Source organism: Oncorhynchus keta, chromosome 35 (genome assembly GCF_023373465.1).
Source record: "Oncorhynchus keta strain PuntledgeMale-10-30-2019 chromosome 35, Oket_V2, whole genome shotgun sequence".
Lineage (NCBI taxonomy): Eukaryota > Metazoa > Chordata > Actinopteri > Salmoniformes > Salmonidae > Oncorhynchus > Oncorhynchus keta.
In genome coordinates this window covers 5,883,967-5,908,000 of record NC_068455.1, presented here as the reverse complement: position 1 = coordinate 5,908,000, position 24,034 = coordinate 5,883,967, and the positions used below count along the sequence as shown (strand labels likewise).

General features: G+C 44.6%; 2 protein-coding genes and 2 long non-coding RNA genes across 24 annotated transcripts in view; 1 reads left to right on the top strand and 3 right to left on the bottom strand.

Moving 5' to 3' along the window:
* The window catches only part of LOC118379695 (DDB1- and CUL4-associated factor 5-like), a 29,667-nt gene extending 12,914 nt beyond the window's left edge, over positions 1 to 16,753 (bottom strand). Inside the window, exons 1-5 of one of the 2 annotated variants that reach the window (XM_052496201.1) lie at positions 16,201 to 16,753; positions 14,955 to 15,101; positions 9,668 to 9,704; positions 6,481 to 6,620; positions 337 to 466 (exon numbers count right to left, since the gene is read on the bottom strand). In XM_052496201.1, coding sequence (XP_052352161.1) covers positions 337 to 466; positions 6,481 to 6,620; positions 9,668 to 9,704; positions 14,955 to 15,101; positions 16,201 to 16,408 — 662 coding nt within the window. In that variant the 5' untranslated portion in view covers positions 16,409 to 16,753. The remainder of the gene's footprint in view (positions 1 to 336; positions 467 to 6,480; positions 6,621 to 9,667; positions 9,705 to 14,954; positions 15,102 to 16,200) is intronic. The other variant, XM_052496200.1, reaches the window with a different exon arrangement.
* On the bottom strand, positions 6,707 to 7,839 carry LOC127915765 (uncharacterized). The gene is made up of 4 exons (XR_008092017.1): positions 7,813 to 7,839; positions 7,633 to 7,668; positions 7,489 to 7,560; positions 6,707 to 6,998 (listed from the first exon to the last, which is right to left on the bottom strand). It is a non-coding gene; the product is annotated as an uncharacterized LOC127915765 (long non-coding RNA).
* On the top strand, positions 8,561 to 9,596 carry LOC127915764 (uncharacterized). 3 transcript variants are annotated; one of them, XR_008092016.1, is made up of 4 exons: positions 8,561 to 8,636; positions 8,947 to 9,074; positions 9,106 to 9,229; positions 9,494 to 9,596. It is a non-coding gene; the product is annotated as an uncharacterized LOC127915764 (long non-coding RNA). The 3 variants fall into 3 exon arrangements; XR_008092014.1 differs by lacking the exon at positions 8,561 to 8,636 and adding an exon at positions 8,649 to 8,946 and having other exon boundaries at positions 8,982 to 9,074; XR_008092015.1 differs by lacking the exon at positions 8,561 to 8,636 and adding an exon at positions 8,649 to 8,946 and having other exon boundaries at positions 8,982 to 9,074; positions 9,463 to 9,596.
* A 3,646-nt stretch (positions 16,754 to 20,399) lies between the features above and the next one.
* The window catches only part of LOC118379694 (phosphofurin acidic cluster sorting protein 2-like), a 137,485-nt gene continuing 133,850 nt past the window's right edge, over positions 20,400 to 24,034 (bottom strand). For all 18 annotated transcript variants that reach the window (XM_052496184.1, XM_052496185.1, XM_052496182.1 and 15 more), the window contains 3 exons: positions 23,055 to 23,275; positions 22,581 to 22,694; positions 20,400 to 22,332 (listed from right to left, as the gene is read on the bottom strand). In XM_052496184.1, the coding sequence (XP_052352144.1) occupies positions 22,214 to 22,332; positions 22,581 to 22,694; positions 23,055 to 23,275 (454 nt within the window). In that variant the 3' untranslated portion in view covers positions 20,400 to 22,213. The remainder of the gene's footprint in view (positions 22,333 to 22,580; positions 22,695 to 23,054; positions 23,276 to 24,034) is intronic.

The window sequence follows — 24,034 nt, the reverse complement described above, 5'->3', positions numbered from 1 at the left end:
GGTTTCTTCCTTCAAAAGGGAGTTTTTCCTGGCAACTGCTTTGCTGTTTGTTAAAGCACTGACAGCTGCTGATGTAAAAAGGGCCTTATAAAATAAAAGTGATTGACAGACAGTGTAGATAAAGAGGAGACAAATAAATGGAGGGTACTTGTCTGACTTCATTTAGAGGCAGTTTCAATCTTATATGGTCAGAATAGAAGCAATGTTAAGAAATTGGTGAATTAAATAATAGTATTTTTTTTTTTTAACAGTGCCCTCTGGTGGACAAATTGGGTAAAACAGATGCTGGATTACAGCCTGAGAGTTCTGAGTGTGCCGGTTAACAGAAGCTCTCACGTGCGAGGCTTGCGGATGTCCCACAGCCCCACCCCCTCCTTGGAGTTGGCTGTAGCCAGTAGTCGGGGCTCTGCCGGGTTGAACATCACACTGTGGAAGGCTGATGGGTAGTTGGCCAGACAGAAGGGCTCTGAAAACACACAGGGAAGGACATGGATTTTTAACTCAGATGACATTGTTATTGATCAGGTGTAGGCCTATCGCAATAGTATAATAATAATATATGCCATTTAGCAGACGCTTTTATCCAAAGCGACTTACAGTCATGTGTGCATACATTCTACGTATGGGTGGTCCCGGGAATCGAACCCACTACCCTGGCGTTACAAGCGCCATGCTCTACCAACTGTGCTATATAAACAATAATACACTGAAAAATACTTTACAAAAATATAAAAATGCAACTTGAACATTTTATATTTATGCAACCTTTATTTAAACTAGGCAAGTCAACGAGCATGTAAAGTGTTGGTTCCATGTTTAATGAGCTGAAATAAAAGATCTCAGAAATGTTAATAAGTACGCACAAAATGCTTATTTCTCTCAAATGTTGTGCACTAATTTGTTTACATCCCTGTTAGTGAGCATTTCTCCTTTGCTCAGAAAATCCATCCACCCTGACAGGTGTGGCATATCAAGAAGCTGATTAAACAGCATGATCATTACACAGGTGCACCTTGTGCTGGGGAGGGACAATAAAAGGCCATTCTAAAATGTGCAGTTTTGTCACACAACACAATGCCACAGTAATAAAGCCCTTTTGTGAGGAAAAACTCATTCTGATTGGCTGGGCCTTGCTCCCCAGTGGGTGGGCCAGTCTCCCATTTATTATGGATCCTCATTAGCTGCTGCCAAGGCACTTGCTCTTCTTCCTGGGGCCCAGCAGAATTAAGGCAGTTTATACAATTATAAAAATTACAATACATAAATAACAGAAATAACAGATTTCAGAACACATTAAGTGTGTGCCCTCAGGCCCATACTCTACTACCACATATCTACAACACAAAATATATGTGTAAGTGTGTGTGTATGTGTGTATAGTAATAATAATAATAATATATGCCTTTTAGCAGACGCTTTTATCCAAAGCGACTTACAGTCATGTGTGCATACATTCTACGTATGGGTGGTCCCGGGGATTGAACCCACTACCCTGGCGTTACAAGCGCCATGCTCTACCAACTGTGCTACAGAAGGACCACGTAGTGCGTATGTTATCGTGTGTGTGTGTATAGTGCGTATGTTATCGTGTGTGTGTATGTGTGTATAGTGCGTATGTTATCGTGTGTGTGTGTATGTGTGTATAGTGCGTATGTTATCGTGTGTGTGTATGTGTGTATAGTGCGTATGTTATCGTGTGTGTGTGTGTGTGTATAGTGCGTATGTTATCGTGTGTGTGTATGTGTGTATAGTGCGTATGTTATCGTGTGTGTGTATGTGTGTATAGTGCGTATGTTATCGTGTGTGTGTATGGGTGTATAGTGCGTATGTTATCGTGTGTGTGTGTATGTGTGTATAGTGCGTATGTTATCGTGTGTGTGTATGCACGTGTCTGTGCCTATGTTTGTCACAGTATTTTAAAAATCTGATTTGACTTCTTGCATCAGTTACCTGATGTGGAATAGAGTTCCATGTAGTCATGGCTCTATGTAGTACTGTGGAATAGAGTCATGGCTCTATGTAGTACTGTGGAATAGAGTTCCATGTAGTCATGGCTCTATGTAGTACTGTGGAATAGAGTCATGGCTCTATGTAGTACTGTGGAATAGAGTTCCATGTAGTCATGGCTCTATGTAGTACTGTGGAACAGAGTTCCATGTAGTCATGGCTCTATGTAGTACTGTGGAACAGAGTTCCATGTAGTCATGGCTCTATGTAGTACTGTGGAATAGAGTTCCATGTAGTCATGGCTCTATGTAGTACTGTGGAATAGAGTTCCATGTAGTCATGGCTCTATGTAGTACTGTGGAATAGAGTTCCATGTAGTCATGGCTCTATGTAGTACTGTGGAATAGAGTTCCATGTAGTCATGGCTCTATGTAGTACTGTGGAATAGAGTTCCATGTAGTCATGGCTCTATGTAGTACTGTGGAATAGAGTTCCATGTAGTCATGGCTCTATGTAGTACTGTGGAATAGAGTTCCATGTAGTCATGGCTCTATGTAGTACTGTGGAATAGAGTTCCATGTAGTCATGGCTCTATGTAGTACTGTGGAATAGAGTTCCATGTAGTCACGGCTCTATGTAGTACTGTGGAATAGAGTTCCATGTAGTCACGGCTCTATGTAGTACTGTGGAATAGAGTGCCATGTAGTCACGGCTCTATGTAGTACTGTGGAATAGAGTTCCATGTAGTCATGGCTCTATGTAGTACTGTGGAATAGAGTTCCATGTAGTCATGGCTCTATGTAGTACTGTGGAATAGAGTTCCATGTAGTCATGGCTCTATGTAGTACTGTGGAATAGAGTTCCATGTAGTCATGGCTCTATGTAGTACTGTGGAATAGAGTTCCATGTAGTCATGGCTTTATGTAGTACTGTGGAATAGAGTTCCATGTAGTCACGGCTCTATGTAGTACTGTGGAATAGAGTTCCATGTAGTCACGGCTCTATGTAGTACTGTGGAATAGAGTTCCATGTAGTCACGGCTCTATGTAGTACTGTGGAATAGAGTTCCATGTAGTCATGGCTCTATGTAGTACTGTGGAATAGAGTTCCATGTAGTCATGGCTCTATGTAGTACTGTGGAATAGAGTTCCATGTAGTCATGGCTCTATGTAGTACTGTGGAATAGAGTTCCATGTAGTCATGGCTCTATGTAGTACTGTGGAATAGAGTTCCATGTAGTCATGGCTCTATGTAGTACTGTGGAATAGAGTTCCATGTAGTCATGGCTCTATGTAGTACTGTGGAATAGAGGTCCATGTAGTCATGGCTCTATGTAGTACTGTGGAATAGAGGTCCATGTAGTCATGGCTCTATGTAGTACTGTGGAATAGAGTTCCATGTAGTCATGGCTCTATGTAGTACTGTGGAATAGAGTTCCATGTAGTCATGGCTCTATGTAGTACTGTGGAATAGAGTTCCATGTAGTCATGGCTCTATGTAGTACTGTGGAATAGAGTTCCATGTAGTCATGGCTCTATGTAGTACTGTGGAATAGAGTTCCATGTAGTCATGGCTCTATGTAGTAATGTGGAATAGAGTTCCATGTAGTCATGGCTCTAGGTAGTACTGTGGAATAGAGTTCCATGTAGTCATGGCTCTATGTAGTACTGTGGAATAGAGTTCCATGTAGTCATGGCTCTATGTAGTACTGTGGAATAGAGTTCCATGTAGTCATGGCTCTATGTAGTACTGTGGAATAGAGTTCCATGTAGTCATGGCTCTATGTAGTACTGTGGAATAGAGTTCCATGTAGTCATGGCTCTATGTAGTACTGTGGAATAGAGTTCCATGTAGTCATGGCTCTATGTAGTAATGTGTGCCTCCCAAAGTCTGTTCTGGACTTGGGGACTGTGAAGAGACCAGTGGTGTCATGTCTTGTGGAGTATAAATGGCTGTCTGAGGTGTATGCTAGTAGTTTAAACAGACAGCTTGGTACCTTCAGCTTGTCAACACTTCTTACAAAAACAAGTAGTGAGGAAGTCAATCTCTCTTCCACTGTGAGCCATGAGAGATTGACATCCATGTCATTAATGTTAGCTCCACATGTACTTTTTTAGGTCCAGCCGCGCTGCTCTGTTCTGAGACAACTGCAATGTTCCGTAGTCCCTCTTTGTAGCACCACACGACTGAACAGTAGTACAGGTGTGACAAAACTAGGACCTGTAGGACCTGCCTTGTTGATAGTGTTGTTCAGAAGGTAGAAACTAGGGCCTGTAGGACCTGCCTTGTTGATAGTGTTGTTAAGAAGGTAGAAACTAGGGCCTGTAGGACCTGCCTTGTTGATAGTGCTGTTAAGAAGGTAGAAACTAGGGCCTGTAGGACCTGCCTTGTTGATAGTGTTGTTCAGAAGGTAGAATCTAGGGCCTGTAGGACCTGCCTTGTTGATAGTGTTTTTAAGAAGGTAGAAACTAGGGCCTGTAGGACCTGCCTTGATGATAGTGTTGTTAAGAAGGTAGAAACTAGGGCCTGTAGGACCTGCCTTGTTGATAGTGTTGTTAAGAAGGTAGAAACTAGGGCCTGTAGGACCTGCCTTGTTGATAGTGTTGTTAGGAAGGTAGAAACGAGGGCCTGTAGGACCTGCCTTGTTGATAGTGTTGTTAAGGTAGAAACTAGGGCAGGTAGGACCTGCCTTGTTGATAGTGCTGTTAAGAAGGTAGAAACTAGGGCCTGTAGGACCTGCCTTGTTGATAGTGCTGTTAAGAAGGTAGAAACTAGGGCCTGCCTTGTTGATAGTGTTGTTAAGAAGGTAGAAACTAGGGCCTGTAGGACCTGCCTTGTTGATAGTGCTGTTAAGAAGGTAGAAACTAGGGCCTGTAGGACCTGCCTTGTTGATAGTGTTGTTAAGAAGGTAGAAACTAGGGCCTGTAGGACCTGCCTTGTTGATAGTGTTGTTAAGAAGGTAGAAACTAGGGCCTGTAGGACCTGCCTTGTTGATAGTGCTGTTAAGAAGGTAGAAACTAGGGCCTGTAGGACCTGCCTTGTTGATAGTGTTGTTAAGAAGGTAGAGACTAGGGCCTGTAGGACCTGCCTTGTTGATAGTGCTGTTCAGAAGGTAGAAACTAGGGCCTGTAGGACCTGCCTTGTTGATAGTGTTGTTAAGAAGGTAGAAACTAGGGCCTGCCTTGTTGATAGTGTTGTTAAGAAGGTAGAAACTAGGGCCTGTAGGACCTGCCTTGTTGATAGTGCTGTTAAGAAGGTAGAAACTAGGGCCTGTAGGACCTGCCTTGTTGATAGTGTTGTTAAGGTAGAAACTAGGGCCTGTAGGACCTGCCTTGTTGATAGTGCTGTTAAGAAGGTAGAAACTAGGGCCTGTAGGACCTGCCTTGTTGATAGTGTTGTTAAGAAGGTAGAAACTAGGGCCTGTAGGACCTGCCTTGTTGATAGTGTTGTTAAGAAGGTAGAAACTAGGGCCTGTAGGACCTGCCTTGTTGATAGTGTTGTTAAGGTAGAAACTAGGGCCTGTAGGACCTGCCTTGTTGATAGTGCTGTTAAGAAGGTAGAAACTAGGGCCTGTAGGACCTGCCTTGTTGATAGTGCTGTTAAGAAGGTAGAAACTAGGGCCTGTAGGACCTGCCTTGTTGATAGTGTTGTTAAGAAGGTAGAAACTAGGGCCTGTAGGACCTGCCTTGTTGATAGTGTTGTTAAGAAGGTAGAAACTAGGGCCTGTAGGACCTGCCTTGTTGATAGTGTTGTTAAGAAGGTAGAAACTAGGGCCTGTAGGACCTGCCTTGTTGATAGTGCTGTTAAGAAGGTAGAAACTAGGGCAGGTAGGACCTGCCTTGTTGATAGTGTTGTTAAGAAGGTAGAAACTAGGGCCTGTAGGACCTGCCTTGTTGATAGTATTGTTAAGAAGGTAGAAACTAGGGCAGGTAGGACCTGCCTTGTTGATAGTGTTGTTAAGAAGGTAGAAACTAGGGCCTGTAGGACCTGCCTTGTTGATAGTGTTGTTAAGAAGGTAGAAACTAGGGCCTGTAGGACCTGTCTTGTTGATAGTGTTGTTAAGAAGGTAGAGCAGCGCTTTATTATGGACAGACTTCTCCCCATCTTAGCTACTGTTGTATCAATATGTTTTGACCATGGCAGTTCAGGGTTACAGTCCAGGGTTACTCCAAGCAGTTTAGTCACCTCAACTTGCTCAATTTCCATGTTACTCATTACGAGATGTAGTTGAGGTTTAGGTTTTAGTGAACGATTTGTCCTAAATAAAAATGTTTTTAGCTTTGGAAATATTTAGGACTAACTTATTCCTTGCTACCCATTCCGAAACTAACTGCAGTTCTTTGCTAAGTTTTGCAGTCATTTCAGTTGCTGTAGTAGCTGGCGTGTATAGTGGTGAGTGGGTGGGCCTATGCCCTCCCAGGCCCCACCCATGGCTGAGCCCCTGCCCAGTCGTGAAATCCGTAGATTAGGGTCTAATTAATTTATTAAAAATTGACAGATTTGGTTGAAATTCATTGTTAAGTGTATTATTACCTCCGTGTGGCGGCTGCCGTGTGTCCCAGATGAGGACCCGTCCGTCGTCCGAGGAGCTGGCGAACACGTTGTCGTTAACGGGGCTGACGGACAGGCCGTACACCGCATCGTCGTGAAGGAACACGTTCAGAGTCTCGCCTCTGGAGGAGAAACAGAATACAGCGACTTCATGTACAACAGCAAAGTCAATCGTTCCCTGATAGGTCAACAGTGAATTCGGGAAAGTATTCAGACCCCTTCAACTATTCCACTTTGTTACGTTACAGCCTTATTCTAAAATGTGTTAAATCTTCTTTTTTTTTGTTGCCCCGATCTACACACAATACCCCCAAAATTTCAAATGTGATGTCAGTTTTTTTAAATATACATTTGCAAACATTGTCCCAAAGCCCACATTAATTACAACTAACCTACCACTTAGAATGAAGCCACGTGTCTATACTGACCTACCACTTAGAATGAAGCCACGTGTCTATACTGACCTACCACTTAGAATGAAGCCACGTGTCTATACTGACCTACCACTTAGAATCAAGCCACGTGTCTATACTGACCTACCACTTAGAATGAAGCCACGTGTCTATACTGACCTACCACTTAGAACAAAGCCACGTGTTAATACTGACCTACAACTAACCTACCACTTAGAATGAAGCCACGTGTCCATACTGACCTACCACTTAGAATGAAGCCATGTGTTTATACTGACCTACCACTAACCTACCACTTAGAATGAAGCCACGTGTCTATACTGACCTAGTACTTAGAATGAAGCCACATGCTACTACTGACCTACCACTTACGTGTCTATACTGACCTACCACTTAGAATGAAGCCACGTGTCTATACTGACCTACCACTAACCTACCACTTAGAATAAAGCCACGTGTCTATACTGACCTACCACTTAGAATGAAGCCACGTGTCTATACTGACCTACCACTTAGAATAAAGCCACGTGTCTATACTGACCTACCACTTAGAATGAAGCCACATGCTACTACTGACCTACCACTTAGAATGAAGCCACGTGTCTATACTGACCTACCACTTAGAATGAAGCCACGTGTCTATACTGACCTACCACTTAGAATGAAGCCACATGCTACTACTGACCTACCACTTAGAATGAAGCCACATGCTACTACTGACCTACCACTTAGAATGAAGCCACGTGTCAATACTGACCTACCACTTAGAATAAAGCCACGTGTCAATACTGACCTACCACTTAGAATAAAGCCACGTGTCTATACTGACCTACCACTTAGAATGAAGCAACATGCTACTACTGACCTACCACTTAGAATGAAGCCATGTGTCAATACTGACCTACCACTTAGAATGAAGCCACGTGTCTATACTGACCTACCACTTAGAATAAAGCCACGTGTCTATACTGACCTACCACTTAGAATGAAGCCACGTGTTAATACTGACCTACCACTTAGAATTTTTGGTTACTACATGATACCGTATGTGTTATTTCCTAGTTTTGATGTCTTTACTATCATTCAACAATGTAGAAAATGTAGAAAATAGTAAAAAAAATGAAGAAAAACACTTGAATGTGTAGGTGTGTCCAAACTTCTGACTGGTACCGAATATGTTGTTGTTGCTAGGCGTTATGGTCTAGACCATAATTCCTGTAACTACACATGTGAAGCTGCAAGATAAATCATATTTAAATGTATATCAAACTATTTAAAAAATAAAATTGATCACTTGATTTATAGAAAAGACCCACATGCTTTCTAAGTAGCTGGATTGGGAACCAATGAGGAGAGGAGTTGTAATTTAAATAAAAACATATATTTGTGACTAAAAACATAAAACATGCATTTGAGTATTTCAGACAAAGTAAACACTTTGAAGGAGCTCGAGGCAGATACATACAAGGAGATGGGGTGGAACGAGAGGCAGGTACATACAAGGAGATGGGGTGGAACGAGAGGCAGGTACAAGGAGATGGGGTGGAACGAGATGCAGGTACAAGGAGATGGGGTGGAACGAGAGGCAGGTACATACAAGGAGATGGGGTGGAACGAGATGCAGATACATACAAGGAGATGGGGTGGAACGAGAGGCAGGTACAAGGAGATGGGGTGGAACGAGAGGCAGGTACATACAAGGAGATGGGGTGGAACGAGAGGCAGGTACAAGGAGATGGGGTGGAACGAGAGGCAGGTACAAGGAGATGGGGTGGAACGAGAGGCAGGTACAAGGAGATGGGGTGGAACGAGAGGCAGGTACAAGGAGATGGGGTGGAACGAGAGGCAGGTACAAGGAGATGGGGTGGAACGAGAGGCAGGTACAAGGAGATGGGGTGGAACGAGAGGCAGGTACAAGGAGATGGGGTGGAACGAGAGGCAGGTACAAGGAGATGGGGTGGAACGAGAGGCAGGTACAAGGAGATGGGGTGGAACGAGAGGCAGGTACAAGGAGATGGGGTGGAACGAGAGGCAGGTACATACAAGGAGATGGGGTGGAACGAGAGGCAGGTACAAGGAGATGGGGTGGAACGAGAGGCAGGTACAAGGAGATGGGGTGGAACGAGAGGCAGGTACAAGGAGATGGGGTGGAACGAGAGGCAGGTACAAGGAGATGGGGTGGAACGAGATGCAGGTACAAGGAGATGGGGTGGAACGAGAGGCAGGTACAAGGAGATGGGGTGGAACGAGAGGCAGGTACAAGGAGATGGGGTGGAACGAGAGGCAGGTACAAGGAGATGGGGTGGAACGAGAGGCAGGTACATACAAGGAGATGGGGTGGAACGAGATGCAGGTACAAGGAGATGGGGTGGAACGAGATGCAGGTACAAGGAGATGGGGTGGAACGAGAGGCAGGTACATACAAGGAGATGGGGTGGAACGAGAGGCAGGTACAAGGAGATGGGGTGGAACGAGATGCAGGTACATACAAGGAGATGGGGTGGAACGAGAGGCAGGTACATACAAGGAGATGGGGTGGAACAAGAGGCAGGTACAAGGAGATGGGGTGGAACGAGAGGCAGGTACAAGGAGATGGGGTGGAACGAGAGGCAGGTACAAGGAGATGGGGTGGAACGAGAGGCAGGTACAAGGAGATGGGGTGGAACGAGAGGCAGGTACAAGGAGATGGGGTGGAACGAGGCAAAAGACAGATTCCAGTGTAGGTACACACTGATGAAGACTGATAATATACTCACTGCTCTACATCATGAAGGATGACCTGCTCGTCGTTACCTTGAGAAAGAGACAACAGACCACAAATTTACACATGAAAATCAGGCTACGCGTCGACCAATAGAACACTAAATCTAAATACTATAAACTGGATGGTTCGAGCCCTGAATGATGATTGGCTGACACCCGTGGTATATCTGACCGTATACCACAGGTATGACAAAACACGTATTTTTACTGCTCTATTTACATTGGTAAACAGTTTATAACAGCAATAAGGTACCTCAGGGGGGTTTTGTGATATGATATATGGTCAATATACCACGGCTAAGGGCTGTATCCAGGCACTCCACGTTGCGTTGTGCGTAAGAACAGCCCTTAGCCGTGGTATATCGGCCATATACCACACACAGTTGTGCCTTATTGCTTAATTAGAACACTTTAGTTGAAGGATACCTAGATAAGGACTTCATACCCCATTCATAACCAAAACAGAGGCACATAAGAACGTCTGACATGCTTAGGGCAACAACTGCATGTTTTTTCATTGCAGTATAACTGATAGTACAGTGACAAAACAAACACACCCAGGCCAGTTTATTAGGTACACCACCCCATTTTTAAAAAATGGATCCCTTCTACAGACAGTGAGTCACGTGGCTGTGGTTTCCTATATAAAAAGCAGGCAGACAGGCATCAAGGCATTCAGCTACTGTTCCGATTGAGTGGGGGCAAAATGAGTGACCTGAGCATTGTATAATCGTCGGTGCCAGGCACACTGGTTCCAGTGTCTCGGGCACACCGTTGTCTAGGGTTTACAGAGAATGGTGTGACAAACAAAAATCCTCCAGTCAGCGGCAGACCTGTGGGCGAAGAGAGAGGTCGAAGGAGAATAGCAAAAATTGTGCAAGTTAAAACAGGCGGGCCAGAAACAGACAAATAACGGTGCAGTAGAATAGTGGTTTGCAGAACATCTCGGAACGCACAACTCGTCAGTCCTTGTCACAGATGGGCTAAAGCATAGCAGCAGACCGACCAACCAACACCTGGCTATAGCAGCACACCGGCCAACACCGGGCTATAGCAGCACACCGGCCAACACCGGGCTATAGCAGCACACCGGCCAACACCGGGCTATAGCAGCACACCGGCCAACACCTGGCTATAGCAGCAGACCGACCAACACCTGGCTATAGCAGCAGACCGACCAACACCTGGCTATAGCAGCAGACCGACCAACACCTGGCTATAGCAGCAGACCGACCAACACCTGGCTATAGCAGCAGACCGACCAACACCTGGCTATAGCAGCAGACAGACAACACCGGGCTATAGCAGCAGACCGATCAACACCTGGCTACAGCAGCAGACCGACCAACCAACACCTGGCTATAGCAGCACACCGGCCAACACCGGGCTATAGCAGCAGACAGACAACACCGGGCTATAGCAGCAGACCGGCCAACACCGGGCTATAGCAGCAGACCGACCAACACCGGGCTATAGCAGCAGACCGACCAACACCGGGCTATAGCAGCAGACCGGCCAACACCGGGCTATAGCAGCAGACCGACCAACACCAGGCTATAGCAGCAGACCGACCGACCGACACCGGGCTATAGCAGCAGACCGACAACACCGGGCTATAGCAGCATACAGACCAACACCTGGCTATAGCAGCTGACCGACAACACCGGGCTCCACTCCTATCAGCTAAAAACAATGAGAAGCAGCTCCAGTCGGCAAGTGATCACCAACACTGGACAATTGGGGAGTGGAAAAACATTGCCTGGAACAAGACAGCGAGTTTTAATTTGAGTTTGAGTTAATTTTTTTATTTTTACAGGGACAGTGCACATTAATCAACGTTTCGGTAAAAGTGCCGGTTTTAGCCAGCCGGCTAATTTTCAACCGCAGTCCCTGGGCAGGTTATTTACTTGGGTCTCCTGTTCAGTCCCTAGACCACAGCCCAGTAGAGTAGAGGTATTCATTCCATGGAGGGTCTGGTGTCTGCAGGTTTTAGTTTTTTTTACCAATTAAGACCTAGACAACCAGGTGATGAGAGTTCCTTACAAGTGACCTTAACTCATCAATCAAGTACAAGGGAGGAGTGAAAACCTGCAGAGACACATGGCGCTCTGACACATGTAAAAATAGAGTATATTTGGGATGAGATGGAAAGGGGGCTGTTCACAGCATAAAAACATACCACCGTTCAATGTGAAGAAACTGTGCGATGCCATCGCGTCTGCATGGACCAACATGCCTGTGGAATGATTCCGACACCGTGTAGAATGTCCCGAAGAATTTAGGCTGTTCTGGATGAAAAGGGGGGTCCAGACCCTGTACGAGATGGTCGTACCTAATAAATCGAGGTTGTTGACACGTACAGAGCGCCGACAAATTATTATGAATGTGTTATGTACTGTATGCTGCAACCAACCAGTCCTTATAAAGTAGTGGTGTGATTTCTGAAAAACAACATAACGATTTATATAAACAGCTGATGTCAGCTAACTCAAGCCCTCTACAAACTAATATGGAGTGAACCACTATAACTCCCATAGTGGTAGATTAACCAGTAGTCACCACCCAAAGCCTGTCAAACCATGATCTAAAACTCTGTCTGAACTCCAACTGTGGGTGTTCATCAAGATGCATAGTATTGTGTTCCACACTCATGCTCCAGTGCATTCTCTTGAGTACGTTTCCTGTGAGGATTAGTGTGTGGAGAACGCATAAAACATGACATTAGAGAATCATTCTAATGTATTACCTCATGCTGAGCAGCACTCCCCCTACTGTATTACCTCACACTCCCCCTACTGTATTACCTCACACTGAGCAGCACTCCCCCTACTGTATTACCTCACACTGAGCAGCACTCCCCCTACTGTATTACCTCCCACTCGCCCTACTGTATTACCTCACGCTGAGCAGCACTCCCCCTACTGTATTACCTCCCACTCCCCCTACTGTATTACCTCACGCTGAGCAGCACTCCCCCTACTGTATTACCTCACACTCCCCCTACTGTATTACCTCACACTCCCCCTACTGTATTACCTCACACTCCCCCTACTGTATTACCTCACACTGAGCAGCACTCCCCCTACTGTATTACCTCCCACTCCCCCTACTGTATTACCTCACGCTGAGCAGCACTCCCCCTACTGTATTACCTCCCGCTGAGCAGCACTCCCCCTACTGTATTACCTCACGCTGAGCAGCACTCCCCTACTGCATTACCTCACGCTGAGCAGCACTCCCCTACTGTATTACCTCACGCTGAGCAGCACTCCCCCTACTGTATTACCTCACGCTGAGCAGCACTCCTCCTACTGTATTACCTCACGCTGAGCAGCACTCCCCCTACTGCATTACCTCACGCTGAGCAGCACTCCCCCTACTGTATTACCTCACGCTGAGCAGCACTCCCCCTACTGTATTACCTCACGCTGAGCAGCACTCCCCCTACTGCATTACCTCACGCTGAGCAGCACTCCCCCTACTGTATTACCTCACGCTGAGCAGCACTCCCCCTACTATATTACCTCCCACTCCCCCTACTGTATTACCTCAGCACTCCCCCTACTGTATTACCTCAGCACTCCCCCTACTGTATTACCTCACACTGAGCAGCACTCCCCCTACTGTATTACCTCCCACTCCCCCTACTGTATTACCTCACGCTGAGCAGCACTCCCCCTACTGTATTACCTCCCACTCCCCCTACTGTATTACCTCACGCTGAGCAGCACTCCCCCTACTGTATTACCTCACGCTGAGCAGCACTCCCCCTACTGTATTACCTCACGCTGAGCAGCACTCCCCTACTGCATTACCTCACGCTGAGCAGCACTCCCCCTACTGTATTACCTCCCACACCCTACTGTATTACCTCACGCTGAGCAGCACTCCCCCTACTGTATTACCTCACGCTGAGCAGCACTCCCCCTACTGTATTACCTCACGCTGAGCAGCACTCCCCCTACTGTATTACCTCACGCTGAGCAGCACTCCCCCTACTGTATTACCTCACGCTGAGCAGCACTCCCCCTACTATATTACCTCCCACTCCCCCTACTGTATTACCTCAGCACTCCCCCTACTGTATTACCTCAGCACTCCCCCTACTGTATTACCTCACACTGAGCAGCACTCCCCCTACTGTATTACCTCACGCTGAGCAGCACTCCCCCTACTGTATTACCTCACGCTGAGCAGCACTCCCCCTACTGTATTACCTCCCTCTACTGTAGTACCTCCCTCTACTGTAGTACCTCCCTCTACTGTAGTACCTCATGCTGAGCAGCACTCCCCCTACTGTATTACCTCCCCCTACTGTATTACCTCACACTCCCCCTACTGTATTACCTCACACTGAGCAGCACTCCCTCTACTGTATTACCTCCCGCTACTGTATTACCTCCCGCTACTGTATTACCCCCCGCTACTGTATTACCTCCCGCTACTGTATTACCTCCCGCTACTGTATTACCTCCCGCTACTGTATTACCTCCCTCTACTGTATTACCTCCCTCTACTGTATTACCTCCCTCTACTGTATTACCTCCCTCTACTGTATTACCTCCCCCTACTGTAGTACCTCCCCCTACTGTAGTACCTTCCTCTACTGTAGTACCTCACACTGAGCAGCACTCCCTCTACTGTATTACCTCCCCCTACTGTATTACCTCCCCCTACTGTATTACCTCAGGCCGAGCAGCACCATTTACTGAACCCTCCTCCAGTCAGGACAATGGCAAAAACAGAGACAAAACCAGATATACACAAAGCGATGGTTTTACTTCAGAAATATCAGCCATATATGTGTGAATCATAATAATCTAAGTTAGCCAGGTAGTTTATCAGGGGAAAAAAATGACCTAAAACGAATGTTATGCTTGGTTGATGTTAATTCTTCGTTGGTCGTTGTTAGCTACCAATTATACGTGGCTATCTAGCTAGCTAACAGTAGTAGCTAGCCAGTTCGCCCTATTGACTTGCGATCTACGCACACTACAGTTGGCATTGTAGGCAGGTAAACGTGCCAAAGCGAACACAGTATGTGTTTATTAACGTAGCAAGCTGAAATATTTAAATCAGGCAACATATGGAGATGTGAATGGGCAACCATTCTGAGTTTATTCTCTCTCACGTCAGCTCAAATAACGAACGCCATTGATTTCAAGAAACGTTGCGTTGTGCCCCACGTGGTCCGTTTCGCATACTTTGATTTGGACTTACTTACTCCGACCATCCCGTGCTCAGAACTAAAACAAAACGGACAATTGTATTTTGTCTCACCCCCAGAGAACACCCTCTTGTTGGTGCTGTCGAAGGCCAGGCAGAAGATGTTGGAGAGGTGTTCTCCCTTCAGTATGAGAGGCTTGGCCGAGCGAGCATGGAGAACTCTCTCCATATCCCACAGCAGCACTCTGCGGTCGTCCCCTCCTGTAGATAGGGAAGACACATCCACAGCAAACAAAACCAGTAAAAACAAACTTTGTGGTTTGGTCTGGGGTTATTACTCTTGCAAGGCCCACCAGTAGAGAAACACACTCGACTCTGAACAGTTGACGTTGAGATGTGTCTGTTACTTGAACTCTGTGAAGCATTTATTTGGGCTACAATCTGAGGTGCAGTTATTTTCCTGATTTCTGAAGCTGGTAACTAATGAACTTATCCTCTGAAGCAGAGGCAACTCTGGGTATTTCATTCCTGTGGCGTTCCTCACAAGAGCCAGTTTCATAACGCTTGATGGTTTTTGCAACTGCACTTTAACTTTCAAAGTTCTTGAAATTTTTCAAATTGACTGACCTTCAGGAAGGGTCTGAATACTTATACGGTATTCGTTTTTAATTTCTTATGAAATTTGCAAAACATTTCTAAAAACCTGTTTTTACTTTGTGTGTATATTGATAATGAAAACCATTTATTTAATCCATTTTAAATATATAAATACAGATCCTAATCTCAGCAAGAGGAATTATGGTGGGGGGGTTATGAAAATCAACCCGATATCAAAGGAAGGAGCAGGAACGTATAAAACTGCACAGCGTATGAGATCAGAACTAGATGAAGCATACGACACAATTAAACAGACCAATAACAGCAATAAAACAAACATACCAAAACAAGAGAAACCTATATTCAGCAAGGTGAATCATTTTGATTCTGAACATTACAGCTTGCTGCTACAGTCATGTCACAGATACACATACCTGGTAATGTTGTGGTAACGTTAGCTTGTCAGCTGGATAACATGCTAACCTAGCTAACGTTGGGTTTTATTTGCTAGTCGTTAGCCAAAATGATTGTCAGTTTTACGCATGCAGGCTTGGCCTGTACATGCCAGTCTTTTTTTCCTGGTCATAATTTACCAATTGGCATGTTGACAATAGATGAACAGGGAGCAACATGTGCATATTCGCCGTCCTAACCAACTAAGCTTGATATCTGACGTGCTAGCTTGTCAGCTAGGAATCTGTCAACACACTAGCTGCTCGGATAGCAACTTCCATAACTAGTGATGGTCAATTCACCAACTTACCGGACACAAGGTATTCCCCTCCATTGTTGGAAAACTCAATGGCGTTTACACACCCGAAATGTCCCAGCATATCTTTCTTGTACAGGCTTGTGCATCCTGCCAACCGGAGTCTCTGAAATTCTTCCTTCATCAGCGGGTTCCCGAAAAGCCTTCTCTGAGACAGAAAGCCCACAGAGGACCGCATACCGCAACCCTTCACCTCCTTCATTTTTTTCCCGGAGCCGTTAGCTAGCTAGTTAGCCTGCTTAGCTAAAACACAGCAGAAAGATAGCTTGCAATTCCTCACCAAATTGTGCACTTTAACTTTACCCGATATTGTACGCTTCATTACCCCGAAAATTGTACATGTTTCCAAGTTCATATATGCAATCCGTCTGTCTCTAACCTACGTTAAGGAGAAGGGAGATATCCCCGAGCGTAATGCTGTTGTTGTCGTTGTGAGCAGCAGTGCAGTTTCCGTGTAGTCACTTCCGGTTCAGCTTCCTGTTCCGCTCCCCTTCGGTCGTCACTAGTTACCACAGTCATAAACCCCGCCTATACCATTTATATTCTTAAAATGTGACCTTAAACATTTTTCGAAGCGTAGGATCTTAAATATTTCATATCGGGGAGAAATAATCAATTTCAACAAAAAAAAAAAGGTTACATTATTTGGGTTCCCACACCGTCTCATCTTTATGTTACAATGGGACCACCTGTACTATCTGGCATGCTCCCAAACACCTGTGTGTAGTAACGGAAGGCCGCCAAGAAACGTGTTGTCACTGAAAAATACTGTCGGCTGCAGCGGCGATAAAGCTGGTTAAAACACTATTTGTGAAATTATTTTGATGTGATATGAAAGTAAAGGACTTTGTTTCTAGAACCGTGTCGCAATTGAGACTCGATTAATGTTTCGATAATGTCTTTGGCTGCCAGAGCCAGTGTACATCTGAATATAACATAAGGACCTCGGCCCTGTATCTACTTCCTGTCCAGTATGGAGGAAGTTAGAGGTATTTCCGTGACACAATGCTAACTGGCGTTAGCACTATGACGAAGTGTCAGATACTCAATAGACTGTCAACTTCCTTAAAATCGCACGCAGAGGCATACAAATGTTATCCAAGTGTTAATTTTACTGTGGGGAAGTAGACAAAGGACCTCATTGCCAAAATCCCGAAAGAAGAGTACATATCGGGCTAGCCCAACCTTAAATGAAGACACAAGCACATTTGTTTTCATTAACTTTTACGATAGTCAATATATCGCATTAGTGGCTACTCACACCTGCTCTCAGGGCCGGTTTTTACATTTTCGTAGCAGGTTTAGAAAGAGGAACATTTTATGTGTAGTTAATGTCAAATTTGTCCCTGACGACTCGAACACATCTTACAATAGCTACAACCAGGCTTGTCCTGAGAACAAACTTGGTTTCTACTAATGCGATTCTGCCCGCTTCAAAATCCTCGATTCGCATCTCAGAACGTCGTAACACGCCAGCTGACCCATTCAAGACAATTAGCCTCCCAAATAATACGCCTATTTAATTCCTCACTTGAACCATACACTGCACTTTTTAAAAAATGATATCATTTGGGAAAGTTGGCTTACCATACATAATAAATTAAACATTACTGTCAATTGAATTTGCCGCAACAAAAAAAACAACATTAAAGATTCATATCACATTTAAATAAGTAAATCAAAAGCACACATTTTAGTCTAGTTTTTTTATTCCCGACATTGGGATTACAGTGGTAGTCTTTAAATAAAAAAACATTTTAATAGGGGAACCTTCCATTCATTACAATCCATTTTCCCCAAGATAAACAGGACCATATTTATAACACAACTTAAAATACTTTTTGCCAAAGAAAGAAATACAGGCGTTGCCAGTTCAACATGAAGCCTTTGAGGCTTCACAAAGCAAATCATTTACCCCACTGTGAGGGGAGCACGGTGTGCATCCCAATATCTCCTTTCTCCAGAAATGTGCACTTGTTCACTTCCATGCCATTCACTCCCTCTAACGACCCATGCCTCCACCAATACAACGGTTCTAGATTTGTGGGGAGTAGTGAATGAGTGCACGCTTCAGGAGGAAGGGAGAGATAATTGGGACGTAGCCACTGTACACCATAGGAGTTATAGACTATTTGGAGTAATACATTTCTCCCCTTGGTATAACTGTGTAGGGGGGGTAGCCAGAGAACCTCAACTTGGCAAGAATGGATACCTGGCATCAACCTATTAAAACTATCTTTAGTTCAGTTTATTACAGCCACACTTCCTAGCCTGGGTAACTATTTCATCGATGTATCAAAACGGGGGATACTTCTGTACGTCAAGAAGAAATAATCTTGGTAATGGTTACATTTTAGGCACACAATGAAATAGCTACTACAACAGTAGGCTATAATGTATTTCAAAGTGTTTTGACAAAATATCACCAAGGATTGTAATAACTGGTAACATTATTATTATTTATTTTTTAGACATAAGGATTGGTTGATGATACTTCAATAGATAAGGAGTCATTTGGTTGCTATAGTTTAAAGCTTCTCTAACTTCTGTAATATTAGGGCGCCTGGCTGTTTTTAGAAGTGTTTTTAAACAATAATTGAAATAGCACCAGTGTTTTACAGAGTGGAATCTGAGAGATCAAGTAAAAATAAGGACGATCTGATCTTACACAACAATGTAGTGCAGTTGTATTGTATGGCTTTAATGCACACGTTTAAATTAGCCATACTTTTTTTTTTTTGTTTAAATGTCTGTTCAGCTCAGGAATATGACAGATTACACAATGCCTGTCTATGTGCCTTTGTGAGCTTCAGCTAGATGGCATCAGTGGGGTATTCATTAGTGGTACACGGTTGCCAAACAAGTTTCTTATTGGACAAGTTCACGTAGTCCCACCCCATCTTCTTTCATTAAGTAGTAGTAGTAGTAGTAGTAGTAGATTATCACAAGGCGCAGGTAAGTAGCAAACTAAACAGAGTCATATTCAGTGCCTTCGGAAAGTATTCAGACCCCTTGACTTTTTCCACATTTGGTTACGTTACAGCCTTAAATAAATAAAAATCCTCAGCAATCTACACACAATACACCATAATGACAAAGCGAGAATAGTTTTAAAAATGTAGTTTTTTTTTATAAATGTTTGCTAATTTATAAAAATGTAAAAGCAGATACCATATGTAAATAAGTATTCAGACCCTTTGCTATGAGACTCGAAATTGAGCTCAGGTGCATCCTATTTCCATTGGTCATCCTTGATGTTTCTACAACTTGATTGGAGTCCACCTGTGGTAAATTCATTTGATTGGACATGATTTGGAAAGGCACACACCTGTCTATATAAAAGGTCCCACAGTTGACAGGGCATGTCAGAGCAACAACAACACAAAAACAAGCCATGAAATTGAAGGAATAAGGCTGTAACCTAACAAACAAAACAAAAAAAAGTGGAAAAAGTCAAGAGGTCCAAATGTACTGCGTTTAGAGAAGCTGGGCTTTTACAATGTGGAATATTGTTCTAATCCTACACATTCAGTTACATGATTTAAATATTCCATGTGTAACGTTAAACGGAGGAGCTAACATGGCCGCTATATGTGTAACGTTAAACGGAGGAGCTAACATGGCCGCTATATGTGTAACGTTAAACGGAGGAGCTAACATGGTCGCTATATGTGTAACGTTAAATGGAGGAGCTAACATGGTCGCTATATGTGTAACGTTAAATGGAGGAGCTAACATGGTCGCTATATGTGTAACGTTAAACGGAGGAGCTAACATGGTCGCTATATGTGTAACGTTAAACAGAGGAGCTAACATGGCCGCTATATGTGTAACGTTAAACGGAGGAGCTAACATGGCCGCTATATGTGTAACGTTAAACGGAGGAGCTAACATGGCCGCTATATGTGTAACGTTAAACGGAGGAGCTAACATGGCCGCTATATGTGTAACGTTAAACGGAGGAGCTAACATGGCCGCTATATGTGTAACGTTAAACGGAGGAGCTAACATGGCCGCTATATGTGTAACGTTAAACGGAGGAGCTAACATGGCCGCTATATGTGTAACGTTAAACGGAGGAGCTAACATGGCTATATGTGCTATAACATGGCCGCTATATGTGTAACGTTAAACGGAGGAGCTAACATGGCCGCTAAATGTAACGTTAAACAGAGGAGTTAACACGGACGGGGGAGCTAACATGGCCGCTATATGTGTAACGTTAAACAGAGGAGCTAACATGGCCGCTATATGTGTAACGTTAAACAGAGGAGCTAACATGGCCGCTATATGTGTAACGTTAAATGGAGGAGCTAACATGGCTGCTAAATGTGTAACGTTAAACAGAGGAGCTAACATGGCCGCACCAACGGCAGAAACGTCAACGTTCCCAAACTCTCTAGCGACACACGTGGCCTCTGGTAGCAGGTAATGTGTGAGCTGCAGTCTGTCTGGTATTCAGCCTAGAAGATGTGTGGTTGCTGTGAGACAAAGAGATTTAGGGGACCGGTGATATGTTATCTCTGCCGGTGGCACACCCACGGCTGCCTATCAAAAGAAGGGGAGGTGGAAAAAGAAAGTGAGAGAGAGAGATGCACCAACCATTAGTTAGTGCAGGGTCAGTTCCATCTCAATTATGATTTGTGTTTACATACATTTGATTGGATGTACAGGGACATATACAGCACATTGTAGCTGTTGGGTACCAGTCTGTTTGTGCCATCATTCCACTCCTTGTCATTGCCAAACATATATATATATTTTTTTATTTTACCTTTATTTTACTAGGCAAGTCAGTTAAGAACAAATTCTTATTTTCAATAACTGCCTAGGAACAGTGGGTTAACTGTCTGTTAAGGGGCAGAACGACAGATTTGTACTTTGTCAGCTCGGGGATTTGAACTTGCAACCTTTCGGTTACCAGTCCAACGCTCTAACCACTAGGCTACCCTGCCGCCTCTACACTCTAACCACTAGGCTACCCTGCCGCCCCTCCACTCTAACCACTAGGCTACCCTGCCGTCCCTGACACAGTTTTAAAAAGAAGGAAAAAAAGAGTGGAATAATAGCACAGAACAGGTCTGTATTTCAGGCTACAGTAAGTCTATTGTACATGTCAGTCTTCTTCCGATGAGTGCAGAAGGGTCTCAGTGACCCGCTACAACAACAGGAGTCACTGTCCTTAGGGGAGTATTCATTAGTGCACAGTGTAGCAAACACGCAGTGCAACGGGAAAACGTTTAGCAACGACATTGTTTTATTTTGGACAAATTCAGTTCGGTTCCTTTCCTGTTTCCCATTATGTTTGCTTCTGTTTGGTTCCTAATGAATACACCCCAGGACTCGGGGTGTTCTAGAAATGGTTTCAGTCCAGGATCCAGACCACATCCCCTTTTATGTGTTGTCCATCTTCCATTGTTTCAGGGCCTTTTGGTCACAAAGTTATCTTGTTAAATTGTGCCTGGCAAAGTGTTTGAAACAATCTATCTTTGCCACATTAGAAAAAAAGCAAAGAGTGGGAGGGAGGGCGAAATGTTACGCATCGCTAGTTATAGAGGAGTTTTTCCAAACGATTTATTTAAGTAGGTTTCCGCTCGGCTTTGTGTATAGAAAATCAGATTTAAAAAACAAAACTTTTGTGAGAAACAAATCTCCTTATGACAGCCGACGCCTTGGTAACTTTTAGAATAAACACAACAACAAACACAGAAGTATAAACAATAGGTACATCTGGGGCTTAAATTAAGACAGTGGGGTGGGCAGATGTGTGTTGCCTGGTCTCAGATCTGTTTGTGCTGCCGTGCCAACGTTGGGTTTGACAATTGACCATAGGAGTTGGAAAGAGCACAGACAGATCTGGGACCAGTCTAAGATGTGCGGGGTGGGGGGTGGGGGGGGGGGTTGGCTATTATAAAAGCTATTGGCACATGAGGGAGGGGACGCTGTCCTCCGTTCCAGATGAGTCTCTATGGTAACGGGGCCCGCTACTATGGCAACGCGCCGCTTGTCAGTAAGGCCCTTTACTGTGTCCAAAGATCGCGATGGGGAAATGTTTGACGTGTGACGACCACTGTGCCGCCAACTGGAAAAACTTAACGTCGTTCCACGCCACGCCGTCAATCAGCACTGGAAGAAAATAATAGATTAAACAAATATTTGTTTTAAAATCTAGAAATAATCCTGAATCACACAATGAAATAGCTAACAATTTACAAATTGTTATACTAAACCGAGTTCATGATTATCGATGTAATACCTGGTTCAGATAAGCATCTGTTAAAAGACAAGATGGTCTACAGCCAGACAGATGTAAACCCACACTAAATGTAACAAGAGAGTTGGTTGTCTTCGTGTCCAGAGATGAGGAGTCTTACCCCTCAGCATGGTCTGCTGGTGCTTGGCAGTGCAGATCAGACGACTGATGCCATCGATCACCTGGCTCTTAGACTCCACATCCTTGTCTTTAGTCTTCTTTGGCAGGAATATTACTAGGAGAAGGAGAGAGAGAACTGAAGAGTCAGGATTCCTAACTTTATGATGTCATAAAGGAAAACGCCATTCATCACAATCAACGATGACGACAGACAATTTTTTTTTTAGCAAAGTTAGGAATTCGGGCCTAAACTCAAGTTTTAGGATTTAGGCTTTACATTTCGGTCTTTCCAATAGCTTCACTATCAGGATAATAATATATACAGGAGTGAGTCCATTCATGAAAGGGAGTGTGACAGAGAGACCCGACACTAATAACGTCTGAGTGCAGCGGAACTTCAAAAAGAGTGCTTACGAGTCAACCCCAGGACTCATTCATAAAGATACAATATAACCATTTTAAAATGTGCCCTCACCCTTCTTGTTCTTCTCCTTCATGACCACGGTCATGGACATGGCGGGCTGTGGCTGGGCCCCGGTCTGGGGGAGCCTGCTGACCTGCAGCGAGCGGAACGTACACTTCAGAGTGTTCTTAGAGGAGGACGAGTCCCTTTTCTCCACGTCTCTCTTCCTGTCAGCCGGGGAGGGAGCCACCCAGTAGTCCACCTGTAGTCCCATCAGCTCCCCCTGGGGAGAACTACAATACCCAGCAGAGGAAGAGAGACATGAAGAGAATAGTACGAGATGAAAACGTTAGAAAATCAAATGTTAGCTAAATGAACAATATGGAAGCCATAATCAGTCTATTCAACCCCCAGACAGTTATCTTCTCTACTCCTCAAGAAGGAGTCGTGGTGGTGTACCTGTGTCCAGGTGTTAGCTGTACCTGTACACCTGAACCAGGTGTTGTGTCTGTGTGTTAGCTGTACCTGTACACCTGAACCAGGTGTTGTGTCTGTGTGTTAGCTGTACCTGTACACCTGAACCAGGTGTTGTGTCTGTGTGTTAGCTGTACCTGTACACCTGAACCAGGTGTTGTGTCTGTGTGTTAGCTGTACCTGTACACCTGAACCAGGTGTTGTGTCTGTGTGTTAGCTGTACCTGTACACCTGAACCAGGTGTTGTGTCTGTGTGTTAGCTGTACCTGTACACCTGAACCAGGTGTTGTGTCTGTGTGTTAGCTGTACCTGTACACCTGAACCAGGTGTTGTGTCTGTGTGTTAGCTGTACCTGTACACCTGAACCAGGTGTTGTGTCTGTGTGTTAGCTGTACCTGTATGAGCTGAACCAGGTGTTGTGTCCAGGTGTTAGCTGTACCTGTACACCTGAACCAGGTGTTGTGTCCAGGTGTTAGCTGTACCTGTACACCTGAACCAGGTGTTGTGTCAGGTGTTAGCTGTACCTGTACACCTGAACCAGGTGTTGTGTCCAGGTGTTAGCTGTACCTGTACACCTG